This window comes from Limanda limanda, chromosome 11 (assembly GCF_963576545.1).
Source record: "Limanda limanda chromosome 11, fLimLim1.1, whole genome shotgun sequence".
Classification (NCBI taxonomy): Eukaryota; Metazoa; Chordata; class Actinopteri; order Pleuronectiformes; family Pleuronectidae; genus Limanda; species Limanda limanda.
The window spans coordinates 19,062,385-19,088,736 of NC_083646.1; the positions used below are offsets into that span (position 1 = coordinate 19,062,385).

The following is a 26,352-nucleotide window of genomic DNA, read 5'->3' on the forward strand; positions in this document are numbered from 1 at the left end:
GATAAAACAATAATTTGAGTGCTATAAACACCTAAATCAACAACTCTCTGATTTAATTGAATATAGTGAAAGAAATATATCTGTTAATGCTGCTTAATCAGGTAAAAAGAACCAAGTGGTTCTGAAAGGTCCGTTAGTAACCTTCTCTCTAGCTCTTTGTGTGTGTTTGTGTGTGTGTGTGTGTGATCCCAAAGCCCATTTGAAATTCAGCCCCTGTGGCAGTTCAGCACTTACTGCCCCCTGTGCTGGAGCAGGGTTTCTTGCTTTTCGTTCGCTGCCTCTCTTTCTCCTCCTCACTCTTCCTCTCTCGTTCACTTGTTCATTCTAACTCTGTGGGAGACTGAGCTTTTCCTAAAGGAGTCTTTGTGTGTGTGCGTATGTGTGCGTGTGAGAGAGAGAGAGAGAGAGGGAGTGAGATGGGAGAGAGCAAAATGTTATGGTGAGAAAAACAGCAAGTGAGATGGAGAGAAGAAGGATACTGGGTGACTGTGTTAAGCCTGGCTGAGGCCCAGTCCTTCGGTTCTACAGGGCCAAGTTCTTTTTACCTTCAAAAACAGACTCTCCAAAAAAATACAAAAACTCAAATACATTTACTGGTCTCTAAGCTGCTCATCTTTTCCCATTTAAAAAAAAAAAAAAGTAAACCATATATGTCACAACACCTTGCAGTTAATGATTAGAAATTATCTTTATTAGATGCAACCAGTCCCCTGCCGACCTCATACACATGTTTTGGTCATGTCCAAAACTTACTGACTTCTGGTCCAAAATATTTGACACCCTTCAAATTGCTTACCATTTTGTGGCCGACCCCCACCCCCTCTCTGCCCTCTTTGGTATCCCACACAACAAAATCTTAACAGCTGAGGCACGACATTCCATGGCCTTTTGCACTCTGTTGGCTAGGCGCTTAATTTTGTTGAACTGGAAGCACAAATTGCCCCCATCCTACACTCGATGGGTTAAGGAAGTTCTTCACAACTTAAGGTTGGAAAGATTGAGGTTTTCCCTCAAGGGCTCTCTGAGGAAATTTGACAAAATCTGGAACCCCTTGTTGTCCATTATATACTCTTTAGATATTACACCTGAGGAGTCAGATATCTGAGTTCTGCTGACGTACCACTAAAACTTATATTCTCAAATGTTTTGTTTCAAATTTTTTTTTTTTTTTTTTTGTTTCCTTCAACTCTGTTTCTTTTTTTCTCTTTTTCTCTTTTCTTTCTTTTTTTTTCTCTTCTTCTCTTCTCTTTTCCCTTCACCTAGAGACAGGTTGGGGTGGGACCTCTACTGGGGAAGGATTTGTGGGTGGGTGTGTGGGAGGGGGGGTGGGGGGTCACTGTAAATTGTAAAATTTGGAAAAATGTGAGCATTGTACAGTATCTCTTTCATGTCCTCATTTTGTATTACCTTTGCTCAATAAACATACTATAAAAAAAAAAAAAAATTATCTTTATGTGATGAGACTTTATTGTCAGTCAGTCCCATGCTTTTCATCCACTGAAAAGCATTTTCTACATTGCATAATGTGTCAGTGACATTATATGTCCTGTGTGTAAAAGTTAGTTGATATTCGACGTAGCTGTTAATGATTAACTCAAGCCAGGTTAGAGTCCGCTCACTGCGCTATGTTCGTGCACATTCTCACCTCTCTGGGAGTTACCTTGAAGGATACTGCATCGTACTCAACCAGCGCCGATATTCTCAATGAAACAGGCGAATCGTCCGAACTGGATTTATAAACAGTCTGATACATAACACTTTTGGAACACTTAATCAACTCAAGGACTGCCTCTGACGTGAGTGGGATGTTTTTTTGAAAGTTATCTACATCTATTATTTGTGTTGTGAAAACAAACAGGGAGTGTGTGCAGAACGGCGTCGTATAGAAAAGCCATTTGTCATTGTACCAGAATGAAGTGTTTGAATTCTGTCTAATCAGCTGTCTCTGTCAGACTAAGCACAGTTTATGTTGAACCGAGGTCAAATGTGCAGATAGCAGCATCTCGTCGATTGCATGTCATTGACATCTGGTACGTCTCCACCCGTACGAGCTGTGGTTTGAATGTGGATTTGTGCTCTTGTCCATGTTTTTCTGAGCCAACAAATACATTTGTCCGCCCAGATATTGCTGCTTTGAATAGTTATTGGTGCTTCAAGAATGTATTAAACATGACGGATTGCAAATCAGTTAATAATATGATGAGGGAAGTTTTTTGCGTTAATCCTTTTTCCTTCAGAATGACTTTCGGGAAAAAATGATAATTTGACACATTTTCTAAAAGCAAGAGTAAGCATTCTTAAGAGTGATTAAATCAGAGAAGGTGTTATTATATTAATATTCAGAGAAGTCTGGGTAAAGTTGGATAAACAGCTGCTCAAGACCGGCTCTTCTCGACAAATTCATCATCTCAGTCTGTAGAGTGTTATGTAATCTTAGTGGAGAGAGAAACAAACAATAAAGTCATTGGTGTTCAGTCTGCTCTCGAGGAGGTGACCGTGGGTTGTTCGTTGCGATGCGCTGCTATCTTACTGAGACTAAACATGGAGCATCTGTATCATTATCTATTTAATGCAATTTGTTAAAACAATAATAGACCAGCATACCTCAGCCAAGGCTCAATTCAATCACCTTGTGAAACCACATTAAATAAGCTATATCCGATTTTTATTTTGAACCACACCAAAATGCAGACACTGATAAATCTAAGTCCCTTAAATATTCCAGATTTTTTAAAATAAAACCACCCTATGTTAGAGAAAGAGATGAGACAAAATCCTGGATTTCTTTTCCAAACTTGCACCAAAATTTTATGGGTTTTCTTTCGGCCCAAGTCCCAACCTTGCACTGAATTTTGTGGAAATCAGTATTGTAGTTTTTGCCTAATTCTGACAAACAACCAATAGACAGTTAAAAAGTTATGGTGTGAACATAATTCCTCAAATGAAAAAAGGTGTGTTACTAAAAAATGATAAACTAATTTATAGTCAGTGTATACATTTTTTTAAGCAACACAACTTTGATACACTGGATCGGTTGATTCATGACTGACTAAACCTGACAATCAAGTACCACATGTTAAATGAATGCCTGTTGTTTACCTACTTTATTTAAAGGAAAACCTACAATGAAGGAAACTACAACAAAAATCTAAAAAGTTAATAATATTCCTTCTTGTGTGTCTTTGTTGTTGTCAATGTTCAGGAGCAGAATGAAGGCTCGTGCCCCAATTCCGCCGCAGGCCCCTCAGCCCGCCCCACGGCGTATCTTCAGAAACGCTGATGGAAGAGGAACGGAGTCCAAGGAAAATGTGCTAATGCCCGAAGTGGATTTCAAGCTAACTCTGCCACATGGATACCAGACTTCTGTAACAGAGGAAGGCAGGTGAGAGAAAACGGAGTGTGACACAAATATTTTATTTTGCATTAAACATGTTCCTTATAAAAACTTCTTTCTCATAGCAAAATGTCTACTCACACTAAAATTTTAATTTAAATTTCTGTCAATATATCTACCGTAATTTATGTTTAGCTGCAAAATATGATTCTATCAAGTGACCTCAAGTCACCAGACAAACAGTAAAAGAATTTGTTGTTGGGTCTGCATGTGTTGCTCTGCCAGGGAGGCCCTGTCGAGGGGTCCCATTCCCAGTCTCAGCACAAGCTTTGTCCCAGAGAGTGGACAGATTAGGCCTGACCTGCTACTGTCCTCTGCCCCTAATGAGCTTCTCTCCTTTGGGGCAGAAAATCGGGGACGCCTCCCTGGCACAGAAACAAGGTGCTTGCTTAAAAGCATGGAAGTTTCTTTTTTATTAAAAGGCCAACCAATTACTCTGTGAGACTACTAACTACTGTAGAAGAAGGTATGTTAGTTTATCAGAGTATATTTGTTCACTTAAACATATAACACATACTATTATGCAACCCTTTCAGACGGCCTACATTGCCTTAAATTATTACAAAAGATTGCGGTTAGTACTGCAGCCAAAGGGCTCCACTTTGGTATCTAGCTTCCTCTATTTATCTGATATAAGACAATGAAACTGTGGACATCCATCGGGGTTTCCTTATCCAGATGATTTACAGAAAGGAATGCGTGACATTACATTTTATCTTCAGATGTGCTGTGTTTCCTGTTGTCCTTCTGACACTGCTCATTAACAATATCAAAACCTGATATTTGAGTGGTGTTAGTTCATATGGCTGAGGTGTATTTAACACGTATATCCTATAAAGGGCTAATACTAAATAGTACAACAAAACACAGTAAATGTTGTAAAGTAATGTCAGCAATTGTAACAACACAAACTTAAGTAGTTATAAAGTTAGATAATTCATTATTTTCACTGAGCTATACATTATATTCATAATCAGATTTGGTAAATTATTTGTTCTAATATCGTGCTTATCTTTAGATTAATATTCAAACTCAGTTAGGCATTTTATGACTGCACCAACGCATCAAATGAAAACATAAATGTCTGTCTTGCATAATCTCAAACATAACTTCCTGTATTGCTATTTTTCATGACTAGAAATGTATGATTTGGACCATACCATACCATAGTTTTAATTGAAGCTCACTAGGCATGAACAATGATTGGCCACAAGCACAAACTAAAAAAGTAAAACCAGACATTTGAAAAGTGACATGTTTTCAATACAACAGTGGATTACTCTTCAAGGATCAAGCTGTGACACACAAAATGACAAACTAAATTGGCTTAAAAGCTCTTAACACAGGACAGTGGGTGTTTTGATTGCAGATTGTCGCTTTAGTTGTAGACTCATTGCATTTGTTAGTGATCGTCATCAATAGTGTCCTTTGTAGGAGTATCTCTCTCTGTTCTGTCATCTGATCTGGTCGTTCCCAGAAAACGCCCGATACTGTCTCCTGGTTTCTTTATCTGATGATTGACAGATACCACTATAGGTCTCCTCACTGACTGCACCACACACACGCAGACACACATGCAAGTGAAATTAGCTTATTATTGCCATTATATCATGGGAAGCTGTTCAGAGGTTCTGTTTAGATAAACCACACAGATTCAGCATGGGATAAATGCTGTCTCAGCCTACCTCCTTTTTTTATTCTCCTGCAAAAGTAAAGTTGTATCTGAACACTTCTAAGCTGCAAACTTTTCCTTGGCTAAATGGATAAATGGTTCAATTTAATTTGCATTTTCTGGTAGTGAAATCCTGTCATTGTAAGATAATCGGTGCAAAATGTCCAAGAAATTCCGTACTAAAAGAGGAGGATTTAAGAGAAAGATGATCTTTTGATTACCGTCATTCTGAACTATGGCTGTGAAAATAGCTTAGTAAATTCCTGTCCTTTGTTTCTATCTTTCTTTCTAAGCTCATCTGGTTTGTTGTATGACATAATAACTATTCTCTGTACCGGAGCTTAACTAGGCAGGCGTTGTAACCCTATCTTCTCCTATTCCTCTGTCTTTCTCTTTCTCCCTTACTCCCCATCTCTCCCCTCTTTCTTCCAAACTCCCTCGTCCCCCCACCCCCCCTTTCACTTTCTCTCTCTCCTCCCTTCCCTCGGTTTCTCCCTCCCTCAGTAAGGCGCTGATGGACCTACTGGTTGAGCTCTGTAGCCGACACCACCTGAACCCGGCACTGCATACGCTAGAGCTGCTGTCGCCCGAGGGTCACCCTCTGGGGTTCAAGCCCAACTCTTTGCTGGGCTCCCTCAACGTGGCCTCTGTCCTCATAAAGGAAAAACTCTTGGAGGAGAAAGTGCCGCGCAGACCAGCGCCTAAAGTGCCAGAGGTGAGTGACAGAGGAGCCTGGTTCTGTGATCTGGATGTTCTTTGGATTTTCTACGTGTCAAAGAAAATTTAAAACCATCTGAAAAGAGGTGGAATATGCTTGGCCTGGATTATTATGTTTTTTGATTGCAGAGATATTACTAATATATTTCAACTAGTCAGATAATGAGAACCAGGAAAAAAACTTCTCCAATATGCCAATGTTTTGTCATGTGTTAAGCATGAAGCAATGCAGATGAATGTATCCCGGGATGCCTGAGAAAGAGCTTTTCCTTTTTTATAATAGTTGCATGGACCTAACCCAGAAGCCCTGTATAATATTCGTCCCTTCCCTCTCTACCTTTTACCGCTGACTGCTGGCAGAAAGCAAGGCCAGTGAAACCTGTAAGGGCCCATGCTAAGGTAGGAAGCCAGCTGGGATCAAACTGGCCAAGCATGTCGTTGGTGTCAGTTCTCCCTCAGTTTTAAGCGTGTGCCATTTCATCCGTCCTTACCCCTAAATTTCATTTCTATGTGTTTATCCAGCTCACTTATCTATCTGAACTTATTTTTTCAACTGAGCGTTAGCCTCTCCGTCTTTCCTCTGTTCTCTGGCTTCTCTCTGTTCTCCTCCTACAGTTTGAATATTTGATGAGTGCCTTACCTTTAGTTACCATGCATTATTTCTCTGCTCTTCTTAGGGCTCACTGGCTGCTCTCTCTCCCTTTGACCCTATCTGGCCTCAGGCCAGAGACCGACACTATTTCACACGCTGCCGACAGTCATCCTGTCATGCCATCATGTCTGCTCATTGTACCACCACTCTCAGCAGTTAAAATACACACTTGAAATACTGTGTGCTTTATTCCCACTTCATTAGATTTGCTCAGATACAACTAATTAGCCTCTAAACTTTTTTACATCCTTCACCTGTGAGGACTGTAATGTTTTACTTTTGTTGCACCTGTTGAGAAGGTTGAATCAAGTAGATATATTTAGAGGTGTTTCTAATACTTGATCTACTCATTATATGAATGTGTTGGACAAAAAACTGTATCCTTTATGAAAGATGAATCCATTCATCCAATATCAATGCCAAACTGGAATCGAAACCATGAATCCTGCTGTAAGGAGACTATGTAAAAAAGAAATATGATTGAGTAAAATGTAGTACAATCAACATGATTATATTTGTATACAGTATAATTTACTGGAAAATGAGGATTAAAGCTCACCAGGAATAGAAACCATGACTAAACAAACCGTCTGTCTGTATGAGTATTTCAGTGATATTTGAACCATTGATGTGACACTACTATAAACATTCAACTTATCTCAACTTTTAAAATGGGATGTATTGATTGCAATACACTGTTTGTAGACCCTTAACAAAGCTACTCACTTTTGGGTCAAACACCTTCATGATGGTTTTTGATAGTGAGTAATTCCTACATCTCCCAAGGTATAGCAGGTATTTCTTCCCTCTTTTGGTCTATTTAACCATCTGATATCTACTCCTTACATATCCAGACTGGTAAATATTGGCACTGTTGACACACATCTTATACACACCCAAGACAATTAAAAGCCATCTCCCCTGTTTTGCTACATCAAAGGACCATATCTCCTGACCTGTGAGTTAAAAATGCAATATCTTCCCTGTGCTCATTCATGCTGTCAAAGGAAGGAAACCAAGCTGGCTCCTCTTGTCATATTTCCATAACAATGCTGACTGTCAAACTAATGGATAACTGTAAAATGATAAGACCTTGGCAGAAGCCTGCACCCTAAGCACATTCCAGTATTTCAAGCCCTGTTCCCTGAAGTAATGCATAACTTCGCAGGCCACTTAACTTGATATACAGAAGCCACTGGAGGGCCACCAACTGAAGAGCCATTTTTAAATTCTTTAGCCTCTTGACTCCAGAGTGGACTGTGTGTTTTTTCAGAGGTTTATGCAGACCACTTGTGATAAAGCTCGCAGTACACAGTGCCACATCCGTCTGTTCTTCATTACAGGACTCTATGTAGTGTTGTGGGATTGACTATGTAACTATGTGTTGTTACATAAACACAGACACTATCTCAAGCCTATTAAATGATATAATTTCTTTCAGCCAACAAACTTTAACCTTGAGTTACTCATTACTGAAGTGTCTTCACTTATGTGTCTTTTTCTTCCTCTGCTCCTCACCTTTAACATGTGTTTTGTTCCTATTCCATAAGAAGATTAAAGAGTGAGTTAATTACACGCAAAACATTGTACTGTTGTAATCTTTTTAACACTTAATATTCATTAATATAGGGCAACTCAATTCAGTTTACCTCTTCTGTATGCTCAAATCTATCAATTGTCTGCTAGGCCACTCAGTAAGCTCTGATTATTTTTGTCTTATTTATTATATTGAGACCAACCTCTTTCCTTTTTGTCTATCCCAGAGATGTAGCTGATACAAGACCTTCACTTTGTATACTTCCGTTTCCTTTTCTGTTCCACTGGAAAAAGGAGTTTTCTTTTTTAAGAAAATCCTGTTGCAGAATGAGAAAAGTGTGTCCTCATTAGCCAGTTGTTAGACACTGATTTTTTGTTCTATTCTCCCCCGTTTGTATCAGAAAACAGTGCGTTTGATGGTGAACTACCACGGAAGCCAGAAGGCAGTGGTACGGGTCAACCCGCTGGTACCACTCCAGGCTCTGACACCAGTCATCTGTGACAAGTGTGAGTTTGACCCTGCTCATGTCCTGCTCCTGAGGGACGGCATCAGTCGCCGCGAGTTACCGCTGGATAAATCTCTGACAGAGCTGGGGATAAAGGAGCTCTACGTACATGATCAAACTCTCGGTAAATATCCTGTTGTTACATTTAACTACTGAAAAAGTCAATTAATCAAGGCATCTATCAATACTCATCCACCTATCAGAGCATTATCGACTGATAGTCAGGAAATTAATATTACCCCCAAAGCAATTAGCGTGTGCTAATAGCATGGTTCCCATGGGCCCCCGATATTCATCAAAATGTGTGGATTTGAGAAAAAAAAGACTGCTGTGTTGGGCCTGGAAAGTGCTTAGGGAGAAATATAAGCTTTTGCTGTGTTTCTAACTATGTTCAGGGTTTCAATAATAAGTTTGTGTCAACACTTATCTAGTGGGAAGTTAAATTATGGTGTAAGACTTGGTGTTATTGTTCATTACCATGGTAACAGTCCACACCCAGTTATCCTTCTTGTCATTGTGTGTGATATGTGAGGAAAGACTTGTGGTTTATGGTTTAAGCAGTAACATTTTGAACATTATGTAATTTATATGGTCAGATAATATAACACCATGATTATATCTTGGTTTTAACGTCTTGCAGTTATTATGAAGGACATGATATCAAAGGAAAATCTTTATATTGTTTAGACTGTCACAGTAGTATATAAAATATATATATAAAATGCCAATGTTTTTCAAACCTGTGGTTAAATTCTACCAACAGTGTTGTCGTGCAAATTCAGTAACACAATCAGTTGTTTAGTTAGTACGACTGAATATGTTCTCACACCTTGTCATGTTTTACAGTTCTCCTGCATAAAATGGCCTCTGCTCCTGTTCTAAACTACTCAGGTATTAGTCATGATAAGGCATGCTGTGTTGCTGGTTCCATTCAAATCCATGTAGCCATTTAACCCAATGGACTCCTGCTGGCTTATTAACCCCCCTATTTAGTGCGTTTAACATGCGTGTTTGCTTATTAGTCATCTGCCTTCAAATAATTAATTTGTAAATGTAATATTATGTGCTAACATCATCAACGGGCATCCGCTTTAAATTATTTATGACTAACTCACCTTGACATTTTTTAGAAGCCAAACAACCCAGTAGTATAGGTCTGCGATGTTCTTAATGGTTGGCTGACCTTCTCCCTCTGTCCTCAAGCCAACAGTGTTATCTTGACACATTCTTATTTACTGCTCTGTCGACTGTAAAGCTGGAGAAAAATTAAGCCACAGCGCCCTCTGCTGAGGAAAATCAGTACACCCAAACAAGTTGTGTTTTTAAACAATATAAAGCTATAAGTATTTAGAATACAAGAAACAGACATTTCTTTTTGCTGAGTGAAGCAACTTAACTGGATTATGTTTAAGTGTGAATATTGTTGTTCACCTTATTCATCTGTGCATGTAAGGACAATTTGCCACTCACTGCTTCTAAATTCCTCATAAACTTGTTCTCAGAATGATCCTTATCTCCTTGCTTTTACACTCATTTAACTCTTTTGTTTTTGAAGACTCCATTCGCTCCAGTACCACCAGTCTGGGCAAAGCAGAGAAGAAAGGCCTCCTGGGTATCTTCCAGTTCAGCAGGAGGAAATCCAAGGTAAGACTCCACTTTGCTGTTTTAGTTTTCGGCCCAATGTGTTCATTTATGAGCAGTAATACCTGAGAATTACTGAATAAGATTAAAATGAATAACTTACCACAAAGTTCAGGTGTGATTTATCAGCACAATGAGAATTTTTAAACCACAATACTTTACAAACTAACTTGGAGTGGTGCATGCCAGTGATGCTTATTCCTGTTGATAGCTGAGGCAGGATTAATGCATGATGCAACTGAACACTTGAATGCTGCATGTGAGCTGTGCCTTCCGTTTGCAGACGGAGGAAACATCTGTGGACATGGATGACTGTGATGATAAAGTAATTCAAAATACTGACACACAACCCAATGTAAGTATTACTGACGCATCTGGAAATGTCCAGATAAGTGAAATCAAAGTCGGATTTTGTTTTATTGTTATCGCACTTAAATGCATCTTTGGAGCAATCCACTCAAATCTTAGAGGTGGACATACTAATAGAAACCCTTCTACAATATCAGACAGATCATTAACAACAACACAAACTACAAACAAACTTAAAACATCATCAAAGGGTTGACAAACTGAAAAAAGGCGGTAACAGTATTGAGTAATTCATCATGTGGTTTGTTGGTTCCTGTTGTTATGTCCATTCATTGTCGTTTTCCTGCACGGCTGTTGATAATTTGATGTGGCATTTAGTTTGACTAATTAAGTTTGCAACAGTTATTTGATAAAAAACAAGTGATGTGTCAAAAAATGTCAATGAACATTTTGAAAATAATTTAAATACCCAAAAAGTTTTTTGGGTTCATAATGAAAAACAAATTCAACTCTAATTTTAATGTTTAATCATTTAAATTTGAATCATGACAGCAGTTGTATCATTAGTAATTATACATTAGATGGTATAATAAAAAACAAGAAACGATTCATGTAAAAAAATCTTGTTCATGGAAAATATAGAAGGCTCACATAGCTTGCTCTCATGTTTGTGCCAGTACTTGTCTCCCTGAATATCCATCACAAAGGCAGATTGTGCAAAGTTAACATCAACTATGGAGTCTCAATGGCCACATAATAGGATATATATATTGGACATTTTCCTTGAAGCACATAATAGGACCTTGTCAAATTTGATTGTTGAGTTGTTATGTGGGCTCATGTCCTCCAGAGGGCAGCATCTGTCCTCAAAAGGTTCGTCGTCTGTTCATCACAGGCCAATAGAGGAACAGTGCTGCTTCAGTTCTGGCTCCCACTCCCTTTTCTTTTCTACCAGTGTCTGCTGTCTAATATAGTGGCTTTAGATAACACTGTTGTATAGTGATGTAGCTCTTATCCAGCAGTCATCATGAATGAGGTAGTGTAAAGTAAGTACTGATCCATGATCAGTGAACCAGGAAGATCGGCCATAAATGATTCAACTCAAACCACCCAAAAGTGTTTTTGGCTGGGAACATCAAAACTTAATCACCTTTTAACATTGGCTTCAATGCTCAAATAGAAGTTTTGTGTGCATGTGTGTGTTTTTGTGTTGGCTGTGCATCCATGTTGAACCAGACGTACATTTAGATGCCGCATTAAGCAACTCTCCATCTTTTATATCTATAACTCAATCACGCTAATTCGATTTTGAAGCCATGGAGCTCAGTTGAGCAGCAGTTATCTGTGGCTCACCTCAGATCAATATGGCATTTGATTTTATTAGCTAGAAAAAAACACTGCCTAGCCCCCCCTCATGTTCTGTTAAATTCAAAGCGTCTGGTTTAACTTCTCCACCCTTTCCCTCTTTTTTCACTGTGTTGTTGAATCATTGTCACCAATCTCTCTTTCCTTGTGTAAGCTGTCTGTGTTCATCCTCTGTTTTTTTTTTTATGTCTTCATCAGATACTTCTGACAACATATCTTCCTTCAAAATATTTCTTTAGGATTTGAAAAAAATCAGCAGCAATGAACAAAGACAGTGTAGGGAAAAGGGGGGGGGGACAACAACATCAAATCTAACACAGTTTTTTCTTATTTGCTTTGATTTGAAAGTTTAGTATTTATTCAAAACACTACAAATGTGTCTGAGACATCAAGAGCTAAGTTCTATTTAATTATATTGATATTTCTCCGCCGTATCTGTCTCTTTCCACTGGGATTTAAGGCAGCTGGGCTTTTTCTCTCTGATATGATTGTTTCTCAGTCAGGGACTGTTATCAGACCACACACATGCATTTGTGCACACAAGCAAACACACACACATACTGTGTTATCAGCCTGAAGGCATCAGATTACCTTACCTTGGCTACATTAGCACTAAAAGCCCAGCCTCTTATCTCTAATTGTTCATTAGGGGCTAATCGACTGTGTGTTTGTGTTTGTCTGTGTGTGTGTGGTCTTAAAACACTAACATGGTCAGAGAGCATCATGATATACAGCCATGCTGCTTCTGACATAAAATAGGGACGTTAGTGCTTGTTTATTCTCCTTCTTTTTGAGATTAAATAAAACCAAAGCCCATATTTATCAATCACATCATATTTATTAATGAAACAATCTCAGAGTGGCAGAAATTTGGCTGCATTTTAGGCACCCAACTTTGATAACTTAGGAAGGACATCCTACCTTTGCCAACCTCATGATAAAACCAATTGAATGCAATCACCAGAGGCAACAATTTTGGTGCCTAACGACTGAAATCGTTTTTCAGACCTTAAAGCACAGATACCACTTAAGGAAGCAGGACTCTAAATCTCTAGATAATACAGAAACTATTGAATATCCAGGATTTCTAAGTGGCATAAATTGTTGATATAGTCTCACCAAGTGAAATGCATTCCAATAGGAATGGGCAATAAATATATATATATATATATATATATGTATATATATATATATATATATACATATATAAAATGTTTAGCTGTTTTCAAGTGTTTGTCATTCTCTGCTCATTAAAACTTTGCTGACTTTTTGATACAAACAATTTCTTGCCACGCCCAACCACCAATGATGCTTGGTACAGTGAAAGGGGAAATAGACTTTCAGTCTAGAGGACGGTCAAATACATACAAAACTATGATCCTGTTTTGAATGTTGCGGCGTCTTTCTCAATATTGGATTATTAGTGTAGCTTAACCTTTTAAAAAGTATCAAATCTGCAACTTCTCATTAATTTGATTTCACTCTTCTCAGTGTAACAACCAGTATTGTGTGTTTTACCTTCCAAAAGGGGAACTAGTTCTCCTCGTTACGATATATGTGTAGGAGTATTCTTCTCCCTCTGAAGTAAGACAAAGTGCGATTCTGACGTTTTTGAAAGGCCATCAAACACTGTGACTATCATTTTCATATTTACATGTGTGGTTTGTAGTGGGATTAGTAAGGCATGCTCCAGAGATGCATTGTTTTAATTATGTCCCGTGGCGATGCAGATGCTTAATAGTTTCCTTTAAGGTTACGCACTTAAAAAATGTGAGCGCACCCAGAGCTTGGGTTCCCCTCAAGTGCTGGAGTGCATTTGCTAGTATTTTCCTCTCTGGCTGTTTTGACAGATTTTTTCACCAAGGGGAACAAGTCGAAGAGAGAGGGTGAGGAAGTCAGACAGAGTTCATGTGAATTTTCGGCTTTGAACATTTTATTTTTGGCGAGGTGAGAAACAAGTTCCTTTTTTTCAGAAGATGGAAATGACATCAATCTTTCACTTCCAACATTTCTTTTTTTTGTTCTGTCAACCTCCACATACCCCCCCGTGCCCTGCTCTTACCCCTGTCAGTCATAGTGTGCAACGCGTTGACCTGAACGTAATGATTTCTATCCTGTCATTTATTTCTAACTCAAGTTTAAGTTTTTACAATGTTAATGTCCCTATTTTGTGTTTGCAATTAGTGTGATTTATACATATTTGTTTGTGTTTAATGAATCACAGAAATACTAAAGCACCCTTTCATGTGGTAAAAAAAATCTATTAACATCTGCTAACATCTGGCTTTAAGACACAAGTTCTAATGGGCTTTGACTCCAATTGGCAGGATTTGGAACTTGACACTGGTGAACTCGCAAACTTGGCAAGCCAGCTAGGTGAGAGAGCACCTCAGTTTTCGGTGCGTTGGTGACGTCGAACATGACTCACCAGGGAAAAAAGAACAGAAAAGCAAACTCCCCTGCTGGCAGAGGGGAAGGAGTCCGTTCCCTTTTAGCAGGTCTACCCGTGTTTAAAAAAAACTAATTTTGGTGTAAAGCTCTACTTGTTACCTTGGTTATGCTAAGATGGAAAACCAAAATTCAAACCCTGAAAAGGAGCAAGGGTAGAGAAAGTAACAGTTTCCGTCCCCTGTAACTGAACTCACGTTGCAGTGTGAGCTTAAGGTCAAATCGATTCTGTATTTAAAGATGATGGTTTAGTTTTTTTAATCTCATTAGAATGAAGACACAGTTTGAACAAGGCAATCCATTATCCGTCTCATGTCAAACGGAAGTGTTATTCTGGATGTTGTGTCTGTCCTCCAACCTCTTTCCATTTTGATAATCTACTGTCACATGATACAACAAGACTCACTCTAAGTTTTAAATATAATGGGGATAATATCTGGATATAAACGGTTATAAGTGGCTGAAGTGCTCGCAACAGGTTTGTTACTAGCATTATATTTTCATTGCTGTAAGAATCAAAATAATCAGAATGTGAAAAAAGCTGTAAGCCTACTGGACTTCTCTCCTCAAGGCTTTTTACAGAAGTATTGTTCTTTTCCCAGACCCACCCTACTGTGAGATGTTATAACTTTGGGTCCAATTAATTCTAATGATCTGAACTTGCTTTATATCGAGGCATTGTCCGAACGCATCAATTAATCTGCTTTTAAACATTGCTCTTCTGAGAGCATTGGGGAGGCGGGTGTTGATTTCCCCCGTTGTGCCAAAGCTCTGTACCAAGCTGAGCCATGAGGAAGTTCAGATATTCAGGAGCACTTTGGGCTCTCTTTGATCAAAACTATTGAAAACCATTTTTCGTACTAATGCCTTAAGTCAGGAGCAGCGACCCTTTGAAAATATGTATGCTCTTTTAACTCCGTCAAATAAATGTTGCAATAACTGGTGTGACTGAAGAATGAACTTTACCTTTCAAAACATACAGAGCCGATTGCATTTGCATGTGAAACTTTTAAACTTCTGAACCCTACTAATGATGGCAGTTCATCTAGATATGAAATTAATTTGTATAATAAATTAATATGCTTTAATCAATCCTTGAATTAAACTCTGCCGGTGATGTGAGTTCTGTCACTGCTTTTGTTGTATGGTCGTTAAAAAGATATGTAAATCAGATAAACACTCCGTGTGGAAAGCAAAGGAGTTGGAACACATTAGCCGAAATGCATTGGCCATCGGCTTTTTAGTTTATCTGCATTCATATGCAAATAGCTGGTAATAGAGTTGAGCCTAAATGTGGTTGGGACCTACAACACCTACAAAAGGTATCTGTTTGTGTTTTATGTAGAGAAACGTTTTACTTGTGTGGAGTCGTCGTACTGTAGCAGTGTGAGACGAAATAAATATATCCTACTAGGCAAATTGTGTTTTGTTAAAACGGGAGATTTTTCATCTTCAATTCAATGTCAAATCTGTTAATACATATTTTTACATGTATTATTCCTCAAGGTTTAGTCTCCTCTATTTTGTCTGCTCTTCCACAAAATAGAATTCGTCTTCAGCCGCAAAAAATATTTGATAACACAGCTTATAAAGTTTTGTATATAGTTATACTCAGTATTGTGCCAGTTCACACTTAAAATTAACTGCTAGTTCACGTTCAGTTGTTCCATTTTTTATCGGGATGATTTATGTGACAAACTTGTGATCATGTGTTTAGTTATGAATCGATGGTGTCGGATCATGTCTGCGTGTCGCCACCTCTCATTTTAACACTGAGTCCTGACTCTGGGCATCACGTCTTGTGTTTTACTGAGCAACAAATGTTGCAAAAATGTTGCAATTGTGCTGTCTGGGATCACACACACACACATTTTCTCTCGCTACTGGTATTTCAGATGATGGCCTGATATGATGATAATAAAAAAAATAAGCAAGTGTGAACGTTACTCACGTTCACTTTCATCATTGTAAAAACTGATTTTTTCAGGTCACTGTTCACGAAAAACATAATTGTTCACGCACATCATGTACAGGGAGCCACCCATGGTTTAGAACAAAATTGTTATATGTTTGATCATCTTAACTTGTTAGAAAATAGACGATAGAAGTAAATGTTTGTTCATATGTGTATGCGTACATACATATTTAACTTTTATTCTTGATTTCACCCACAGCGTGTGTCTGCAGTGTCCAGAGTCTCCAGTGTCGAAGATCGTCCCATCACCGTGGCCCAGTCTCAGTCGGTCACAAATATGTCAAGGATGGCTGACATCAAGAAGAGACGGGCCCCAGCACGACCAGAGGCCCCAATACCTATCATGGGACATGCTGGCTTTGAGGTCTATCAGGTGGGGAGATTAAACAGCGAAGCTAAATTCATGAGTGAAATGATGAAGTAGTCCATCAGCAATCTGTTTGACACGGCCTTTACTTTGATTATTTGGACCTGATATTCAACACCTTAGGGTCAGGGTGACCTGTATCGTCTACACTAGAGCAACAGCTCCCTGCAGTCTCATCATAGTGTTATGGCGGCATGCTGGGAAATGTTGTTTAGCAACCAACATCCTTCCTCCCTCCCTGTGATAATAGCTTTTGTTTATTTGGAGGAGCTAGTGTTCTTGAAGCTGAAGCTTGTTATCGAGAGGAAACTTTGTTCTCAGGTCCGAATGGAGGATGGTGTTATTCTCTTTAGCTTGATTAACTAAACTGAGTTGAGTATAGAGGAGCAGAAAAAAAATTCTGGGAAATATGTGATGAGAACTGTAACTTACTGATGATGCTACGAACGCCAGCATGAATGATCTGATCCACAGCATGTCTTAATCTTAGAAAAAAAACAGTATAAGTTAACAATTGAAAGCAAAAAGGAAGAAGGCATTAAACAATATTGTTAATAATATAATAACCAGGCTTAATTTCAGTCCAAGTGTATTCCTGAAGAGGTTGTCTTCAATCTAACCAGCTCAACCATTATCTTTACACTTTAGTTTATAACTGAAGAATTGGATTAACAATTCCAGAGTTACCAGTGGTCCATTTGAAATGTGTAGTGTTCAGTGTTACTTCCCTCCTCCATGATAAGTGCAATATTTATTATTTTCCTTTTGTGACTGTGGTCATTGTGACTCGACTAAGGAGTTCCTTATTGCTGCTGTGATTATTTCTAATATTTAAATTGTGGTAGTGCAGAGGGAGATGGTAATGTACCTGTCCTTGTCAAATTAAGAGTTATGACAGGCACCAGGGCTGAAATACTGAGAAACTGCTGGGAGTCACAAGAGCAGCTACACATAACCGGAGTCGGGAAGGTCATCTCAGGACTTAATGACTTATCTAAGAATAGATTTATCCATCTCGCTCTTATGCCTTCTCTGAACCGTCTCCCTGCCCGAACACAGGAGTCTCACGTATATTCATGTGCGTCTACACGTTGCAAGGTCGTGTTGTGGTGCAGGACACCTCTCATGTTTCACTTCTCTGTTTTCTGGTGTCGCTTGTTGAGGACATGATGCTGATGTGTTTTTCTGGTCTTCTTTACAGTTCAATTTCAGGTCAACAAGTGACATAGATTTCATGCCTGTATTCCACAGTAATAACAGAATAGCAGCAATTCTGTAGAAAGTGGAAGTCTGGATTTCATGTGCTTTTTAAAACATTAGGGTGGTCAGCATATTGACTGATCTGAGGACACAGCAGAAGTGTGAAGTGTTCGAGGATTAACAGCATGTTTGGCCTGTGTTTGTTGTGAAAATGTGATTAAAAAGGATTTAGCTTCATGATGGTAAAGTGTGTCATAGCAGCCAGGTTTTATCAGGACAACATCCCAGGGGCATTGGCATTAAAGAGCAGTGCATGACTTGATTCCGTAGGAACAATTGTACTTGTCAAATCAGATCAAATCAGAATCCAAGTTGTACTTTCACATGAAATTTGGCATTGCAGTTGCTGGAGGTGGTATTAAGATACAATGGGGGAAAAAAACTGGCACACGTTGCTTGTCAGGAGAGAAACACATCATCCTTAGCAGGTTCAGGCTCCAGTGAAAGCAGATGTCACGCTATACTTCTTAAAATACAATAGTGCAGACGCAGGTTTGTTCACAAGGGATGGGCTGGAAGTGGGCCAGCTCGTTTGTTTTTATAGGGTTTTTATGTTTGTTGGGTTTTGTCATTCGCTTCGAACACTCCCACTTCTGCAGCATGCTACCTCACCTGACTTCTGTGTGTGCAGTTAAGAAAAGGCATATGTGTTTGTGCGTAATTGAGGGAGAGCAGGATTAGGCACAGAATAGCTGGTCATATGAGAACGGCTTCCCATGATGACTCCCCTCTTCACAGACCTCCCTCTGCGCAGAACAAGCTTAGGTGGTCAACTAATGGTGGCTTACAAGATGCAGTAATGGACACTGACATGGTAATATAAGCTATGGGGATGATGAGATTGTTATAATGAAAGTAAATGCCTCAAATGGCCTTTGGAGAGGCCGAGACAACTATGGGCGGTCATTAAAATCATATTAGGAATATGGTTAGGTTAAAATCATTCACAAAATTAGGGTCAGCATCTCTGTTATATATATATAGATCACTGGAAATAGTCAAATGACACATTTTAGGCTATGGTAACAAACTGATTTAAACAACAGACAGTTGTTTAAAACATTGTATTTTATCACAAATTATCAAATTCAGGAGATGTGCAATTTGTGTGTGACATTGCACTGTGTCTCTATTTTTTTGGCACTTTTTGCTTCACATATTCTAAAATTTTAGTATAAGAATCTAAGTTGAGTTTACAATTAATGTAGGCGACTAATTACTCTGCCCAGGAAGTTATGTTTTCATTGGTGTTTGTTTCACTGTCTGTTTGTTATGTAGCAGCATTCAATTAAGATGAAAATGGGTTCTAAATTAAGAACCCATTTAAGTTTGAAGTGGATCAGGAAAAATGGGTGTATCAAGAAATATATCTTTCCCTTTCTTTAACTTTGCGAGAGAGAGAGAGTGTCCGAGCGCCCTTCTAGTTCTTTTGATAAGCTAAAAACCTTAGCCGGCGTTTCCCATGTGACTGTGGCTACCCGCGATATCCTAATTAATTCCTAATGAATAAAAAAAATGTCCCTTTATATTTTCACTCATTATACGATAAGAGATCTCTAGCTTGGTGTGTTGCTCTGTTCCTGCATCGTATAGCTGTGTGCAGCACTATTGCAGTGAAACTACTTCACCCCTACTACCGACATAGATTAAATTAATTGTGTGGGAAACACTGCCTTAGCCTTATACTTATCCGTCATGTTAATATTATAGATTGTTGTTAAGTTGTTATTGTATTTCTGAAACAAGAATTTCACATTGGAAATGATTGTTGATCCTTTCCAATGTCTGTGGGACAGGTTTCTCTACACACAGTAGTCAAAATTGTAAATAGCAAATACGCTGGAGACAGATGAGACTATTCCAGGAAGAGTGTGTAGTTGTCTTCAACTGTAAGAGAATCAGATGTTTTCATATGCTGGAGTTCATCGTGGAGTCAGGAGAAGTTTGCAGTTTTGTTTCCTTAGCTTAACATCAACAATCTGTGTCTGTCTTTATGAGAGCAGCACTGGAAAAAAAAAGCATGTTTTGGAACATTGAGTTCAGAGAAACATGAGGGGGGCGGGGGGGTGTGACCAGTGGTGATAGGTAATCTGTTATTGTGGTTCGGAAAGGAAGCCGTGTCTACCTCTTGCGATAAAGGAGTTCAAACATATTCTCAGCTTGCTGCTTCACTGCTGAGTAACAGGAGGTGCTTCTTTTTCTTCTCTATGCATTTGTACATTTGTGCTCAAGTGTGTTGTGTGAGCAGGATGAGTGAAAGATGGAGACAGAGCAAGTGAAGCAGACAACAGGAGGGTGGATGAAGAGTGAAAAAGGCACTGAGTCACGTTCTAGAGACAGAAAGTATGGAACATCAGCTCTTAGACGAGTGTATTTAAGATGTGCCACATTAACAATGCATAAGCTTTTGGGTCATATCGGCGAAATTGCATTGCAGCGTGAAATCTGGTTGGCAAGGCCTCAGCATGACCCTTACCCTGCAGAAGGACACAGCAGGGTGAAAGTTTGACAGAGGACAAGCAGTGTTAAGGAGTGTGAGGGAGTAATAAGATCAGTAACAGTAAGCAGGCTGTCTTTGAGTCTGTGAGAAAACCTTACCAAATGTCTTAAATGGATTACCTACAGTTAAATATAGACTTTCAGCTTTTATTGCACTTTCACTGCTCCCATATTTCATTTTACAGAGACCCTTTTTAAATTTGTGCCTCCAGACTACAAATTGAATTGGCTTGCTCTGCCTGCATTAGTCCCTTGAATGGATGTAATGTCAGCCTTACGTGTATTATCCAATACAACACTAAACCTTGTTTCTGTATGTTGGCAGTATTTCTTTTCAAATGTAAAGACATGGATGGTAGATATAAGCTGGAGAGCAGGAAACAGACATTTCATGATGTCGCATCACATCTCTTTGGCAACACAAGTGAATCCTGGGAATTAAAGTTCAGTGACTCTCAGTTGGAAAAATGCAAACGTACCATTGTAGAAGAAACACTGATGTATCTGAACAGGAGAAATCTTGTCAGATCTGATAAATAATTAACAGCTCTTATGATGTTTGCAGCTCCAATTATGGCAGTTTGCAATACTATGAGTAAGTGTATTTTTAGTCCATATCTAATGTTTTTGTGTCTTGGTGTTTTTGAGGTGTGTATGCCGAATGCAGTTGTTAAACACTGCTTGCATGTTGAATGGTTTTTTTTTTGTACATAAGCCTGCCTGAGGTGTGTGTGGCTTCCTGATTGATCGGGCTGGCTGCCTTTTGCTCCAGACGATCTGTCACTCTGTGAATGTGGAGGGTTGACAGCAGAGGGAGGCTTGTTTTTCACAGCCATCCATCAGTGCTGTAATTGTCTATAACGGTAGCTAACTTTGATCTGCTCTGATGCACAGCTCTGGATCAATCAATCTGGTTGCTGGATCTTTATTCAGTATCAGAGTTTCTGTGGCGCTTTTTTCAATTTTAATATCTTTGCTTAGTTTTTTCTTCTTTTTATCCTTCCCTTCTTTTTGCTCCCCTTCAATATCACCTTTTCCTCTGCTGTTTCGTCTTGTCTACATCACTTTCTGACTGGGTACAGCTTCACCCAGTGAATACACCCTCCACTTAACAACATAAACAAAGAAGGTCAGCAGCCGTACTGTTGTTGGGTTTCATCACTGTTAGTCCCCTGGTCTATTTGTGGTTAGATAGGCCGAGCCTCAGTCAGATAAGCGTCTGTGAGAGAACAAGAGAGCAAAACAATGGAGGTGGAAATTAAGAAAAGCAGTGCAGAGACAGAGAGAAAGAATGTAAACCAGGTTTTCCTAATGTGAGAGGTCAATAGAAGTTTGCAAGGATGTAGGAGTGGATGTTTACTTGTCTGCCAAACCTCTACTGTACCCATGTTTTCTCATGGAACAAACAGGTTCTGGTTAATCAGTTTGAAGCAAAGCGAAATGCTGCCAAAGAAAACAGGCAGCCCTGCCTCCCTCCATCCCTTAATCGTATATCCTTCTATCTTGAGAGCTGTTGTTTTCATGCATATGTGCTACAGTTGAAACCAGCAGGTGTTCCAGCTCTTGTTAGGCAATTCACTATTTTACATGTGTCCTCAAAGGGCCTTGGTTTATTCAGATTGTAGTTTGAGATTGTCAGGGTCAGTTACACACACATACTGTATATATACAGTTTGAGTGAATTACACCATAACCATTGAAGTTTAGTGATTAAAAAATAGCATTTAAACTACTATATTTTTTGATTGTATTGAATGGACCATTAGCTGCGATTAAAAAAAACTTTCACTTTTAGTTTTGTTATCAGTTGTTTCCTGTATCTCACTTATGCCTTGTGGGATTTTTCTCATTCGGCCCAAACGTTCACCTGCAGTCAAGGATAAACTGATTTGATTTTGGTGGTCAAAGGTCAAAGTGACTTTGACCCACGAAACAATTTTTGGCTGTAACTCACGAGTTTATATGCTTATAATAATAACATTTTACACAAATGTCTAGAGGTCAAAATAACTGAGACTTCATGATGTGCAGCAACAACAATTTTGTGGCCGTAACTTGACACCTTAACTAGAGATGTTTCGATTACATTTTTCCCTTTCTGTGACCACTAACAGTACCTGGCTTTTGCTCATGTGCATCAGCTGAAATTTTGATATTCAAATATAAATATTATTATATGAATCTGGGCAAACATGGATACAACTGTAACGTTATTGGTTGGTGGAAGTGTAAGAGTGTGAGCTGGTAATTTTAGTTTTTGCTACGTTTACTCATATGCTGTTTTGCCTCATATGGATTTTGCCTTTGTCATACACCTGCCTAGTAGCAACATAAATTACTGTTTATATAAAAGTACTAAGTGTCTTCTGTACTGTACGCCTGCTCACTCTTGGTGTTGTGTTGCCTAAATTGTACTCAAAGTAGTCACTATAAGCTGCCTATTCTTACGCACTGACCTTGAAGATTGTGAAAGTGTGAGTTGGGGGCCAGGAATAGGGGAAATCGTCACCCTGCCATGCGGCCTATGTAGGACAGGATTTGTTTGCACTTGATGCTGTCAAAACACATCGTGTTTGACACCAGCCAGGACAGATGGGACAAACAAATTAAGTGATTCTATTTTTGTGTCCAGTTCTCAAACGGTTTGTGGCGGCATCTGAAACCATGCGTGTGACGATTTGGAATTCAGATATATTGCAGAATAAGTATACGCTGTATATATATATTTTTTTTTAGAACAAATGTACATCTAGATGTAATTGAATAATGTCCTAATCATATTTTATACTACTTTTCCTAGTCCGTCCGGATCCAGAGTCAGTACCAATATATATATATATATATATATATATATATATATATATATATATATATATATAATCAGAAATCCCAATATATATATATATATCTTTATTTATATATATATATATATATATATATATATATATATATATATATAGGGATTTCTAATTTGACTTTTTTTTCTAAGGATTTAATTTTTTTTTTGAATTAATCACAATCCTTTTTATTCAGATTTCTCTAACACTTAGCTAAAAACATATATGCTCATACGAACATGACCATACAATAAATATAGGGACACGGTGAAGAAAACATTCAATTTCAGTGGGTTAGTGGGACAAGTGGACGACAATGGAACTGGGTCAGCCATGTGTCTCCTTATCCTCAGCTAGCCTCTTCCACGCCCCTCTTCTACACATGCATATTGTTAAGACTTTTAGCATGAAACTCTTTTCATCATACATGAACAGCCAGACAGACACTCACACACACACACACACTCGCACACACACACACACACACACACACATTAACCCTAACACACGCCAACTGTCTTCTAGCCTATAGGATGTTTTTGACCTCAGTGCCCCGCACACTGCTGAGACAGTTCAGCCGCTATTATTATCTGTGACACGCACATACGGACACATGCATCCGCACACACATGCATGCATAGATGTACTCATGCATGCTGACATGCACAGGCACACACACACACATACTCCATTTCACATTCCACATTAGCGCTGTAATGTTGCCCTGTTACAAAGCCCCTCACCCATCAAGAGGCCTTCAAAACAACTGATGAATGGTCACGCCACCAGGTTGAAGCCTCCATGGGTGGCCCTATCTGATCAACATGCTCCAACATGGGGCCCTTCGCCTCTCAAACCATAGAGTGGGAAATTTAATGGACACACCAGACTGTCCTGGCATGGCCTTCTATACACGTTTGTGTAAAGGCGTATTCCCTTAAAAATATACCCATGTAAATTAATTTCTCAATAGTTCTCTATTGAGCTAATACGAGTCTAAATTAGAAGAGGGATTTAATAATGAATTTAACATTTAAGCCCGTGATAAAACAGTTTGTTAGGGAAATACAGGTTGCACTGTCCCAACTAGTTGTGATTAGCGAGAGACATTTTTACTACAGAGCATCTGTACCTCAATAATAGATTAAACCAGACTTCAGTCTAAGCATCATTTATGCAACATAAACACTGCAGTGAACAGAAAAAAACTGTAATGAAGTTCCTGATTTTGCTTTTGTTAGTGTAATCAACATAGAAACAAATAGAATCACATTGTTATGGAAATATGGAAGTCAGATTATCAGATGGTGGAAGTTGATGTCCTTGCATCCTTTCTTAATCATCAGAAGCAAACAAACAACTGGTGACTGCCTCTTTTTCGTATAGTATTAGTATAGGTGTGCCAAGATACTTTGTTTAAAAGTCTCTCACTGAGACCTCGTAGATGTTCAATACACACACATATGATGAATGAAACCGCCTCTTGTGATAATGACAAACTTTAACTTCCTAATGTCAATCCTAAATTAAATTTGCACTTTTTAATGGAAATGAAAGACGTTTTGGCTTCCCTGCGTATTTGCAGTGATCATCCCACCTTCTTATGGTCTCACAGGGTGTCTTTCATAGTTAAATGTTAAAGACTGGCTTCATGGGGAACCTTCTGCTTTGGATATATTGCAACATGACTTGATTGTACCAGGACTTGACGACCCACAAGATACTTCGACTGACTTTACATTGTTGTGACTTGACTTGTGATGTCATGACACAAGATTAGCTTGAGAAGAAAAAAGCCAAACTGGTGAGATCCTCCCTCTGAATTGCAGCGATGCATGCTTACAGCATCTGTAAAGGAAAAAAGTGATGCTTTCTCAACACTGACCAAGAACCTTTTGCAGCTTATCTTTTCTTTTTGTGTAATGTAGGTTTGAAAAACTGGAACAAATGTTAAATCAATTCCAAGCAGCCTACATGCTGTGCTCCCAGTCATGGCGCCAACAAGACCATTAGAGCAGGACACACGTAACCCTGCAACCCTTTACAACCCTCTAATCCATATACCCCAGCTCAGTCTTACATACAAGATATACTGTTCCCCCCTTGTGTGTGTGTGTGTGCACTTGTGAGCATACGTGAGTGTGTATCTGTGCTCATACAGTCAGACAGAACAGTGTGTGTGCATCTGCATGTGTGTTAAGGCCACAGCTCTCTTCCATTCATAGCAGGGATTGCAGCAGTCTTATGTTTCACACTGCAGGGAACACACACAAACATACATGTGCACACACGCACGCACACACTCACAAACACACACACACACACACATCCATCTTCATTGGCAAGTCAGTCATCCATTTCAGCTTCAACTTTGGCCCACATCACTGGTAAGTCTGTATTCGTGTATGTATGAATACCAGAGAGGGAAAGAATCGGGAGACCACGAAGGAGAAAGACAACCAGTTGGGGGGCCATTTAGATTTCCAAAACATGCCATGCAGCGAGTTCATTGGGTTCACATGTGTGAACTTAGTTTCCCTGCAGAAATGGCCTGATTGCCGCCTTGTCCTGCTGCATGATGCAACCATGCATGCAGCAGGACAAGGCATGTTCCCTGTAGTTAAGTAATTTGGATCTCTTAGGAAAAAAGGTCATCTTTACTGTTCAAACCTGCCAATAGAACTTTTAAACTGACTCTTGGAACCTGACTTTGGAGAGAGTATGACCACTTGAACAGTGGACACTTTCCCACTTTGCATTGTCACTTTGTCTTTGCTCATTTACCCTCCTATCCGGGTTGCTTCTATTTGAAAGCACCATCTAACCAGTTTGCTATTTAAATGTTTTAGATATTTAGATAGTTTAATATGTTGGTCTTTCCCTCAAATTAATTTTATAAGAAGCATTAAACTGTTTTAATATTATGAAACATCAATTGGCAGTTTTGTTTGATTTTTTCCAGTATCCCTGAATTAGGTTGTTCTCTGACAGTAATAACGTAATGTTTGAAATAAAGTGAATGTTGACGATACAGGCACAACACATGTGTTTGTGCAAACCCTTCCACCCTCTGAACTGATCAATGATCCATAATATTTGAAAATGGTTGATGTCCCTATGGATAATTAGAGATAGAAACACAGCAGTTAAATACACATTTCAATATGTATTATC

At 38.9% G+C, this 26,352-nt stretch overlaps 1 protein-coding gene across 2 annotated transcripts in view; it reads left to right on the top strand.

The window, feature by feature from the left end:
- The first annotated feature begins 1,633 nt into the window (after positions 1–1,633).
- Positions 1,634–26,352, top strand: part of cobl (cordon-bleu WH2 repeat protein) — a 41,008-nt gene continuing 16,289 nt past the window's right edge. For both annotated transcript variants that reach the window (XM_061080530.1, XM_061080531.1), the window contains exons 1-8: positions 1,634–1,796; positions 3,203–3,382; positions 5,571–5,781; positions 8,373–8,601; positions 9,324–9,368; positions 10,033–10,121; positions 10,402–10,473; positions 16,415–16,588. In XM_061080530.1, coding sequence (XP_060936513.1) covers positions 3,210–3,382; positions 5,571–5,781; positions 8,373–8,601; positions 9,324–9,368; positions 10,033–10,121; positions 10,402–10,473; positions 16,415–16,588 — 993 coding nt within the window. In that variant the 5' untranslated portion in view covers positions 1,634–1,796; positions 3,203–3,209. The remainder of the gene's footprint in view (positions 1,797–3,202; positions 3,383–5,570; positions 5,782–8,372; positions 8,602–9,323; positions 9,369–10,032; positions 10,122–10,401; positions 10,474–16,414; positions 16,589–26,352) is intronic.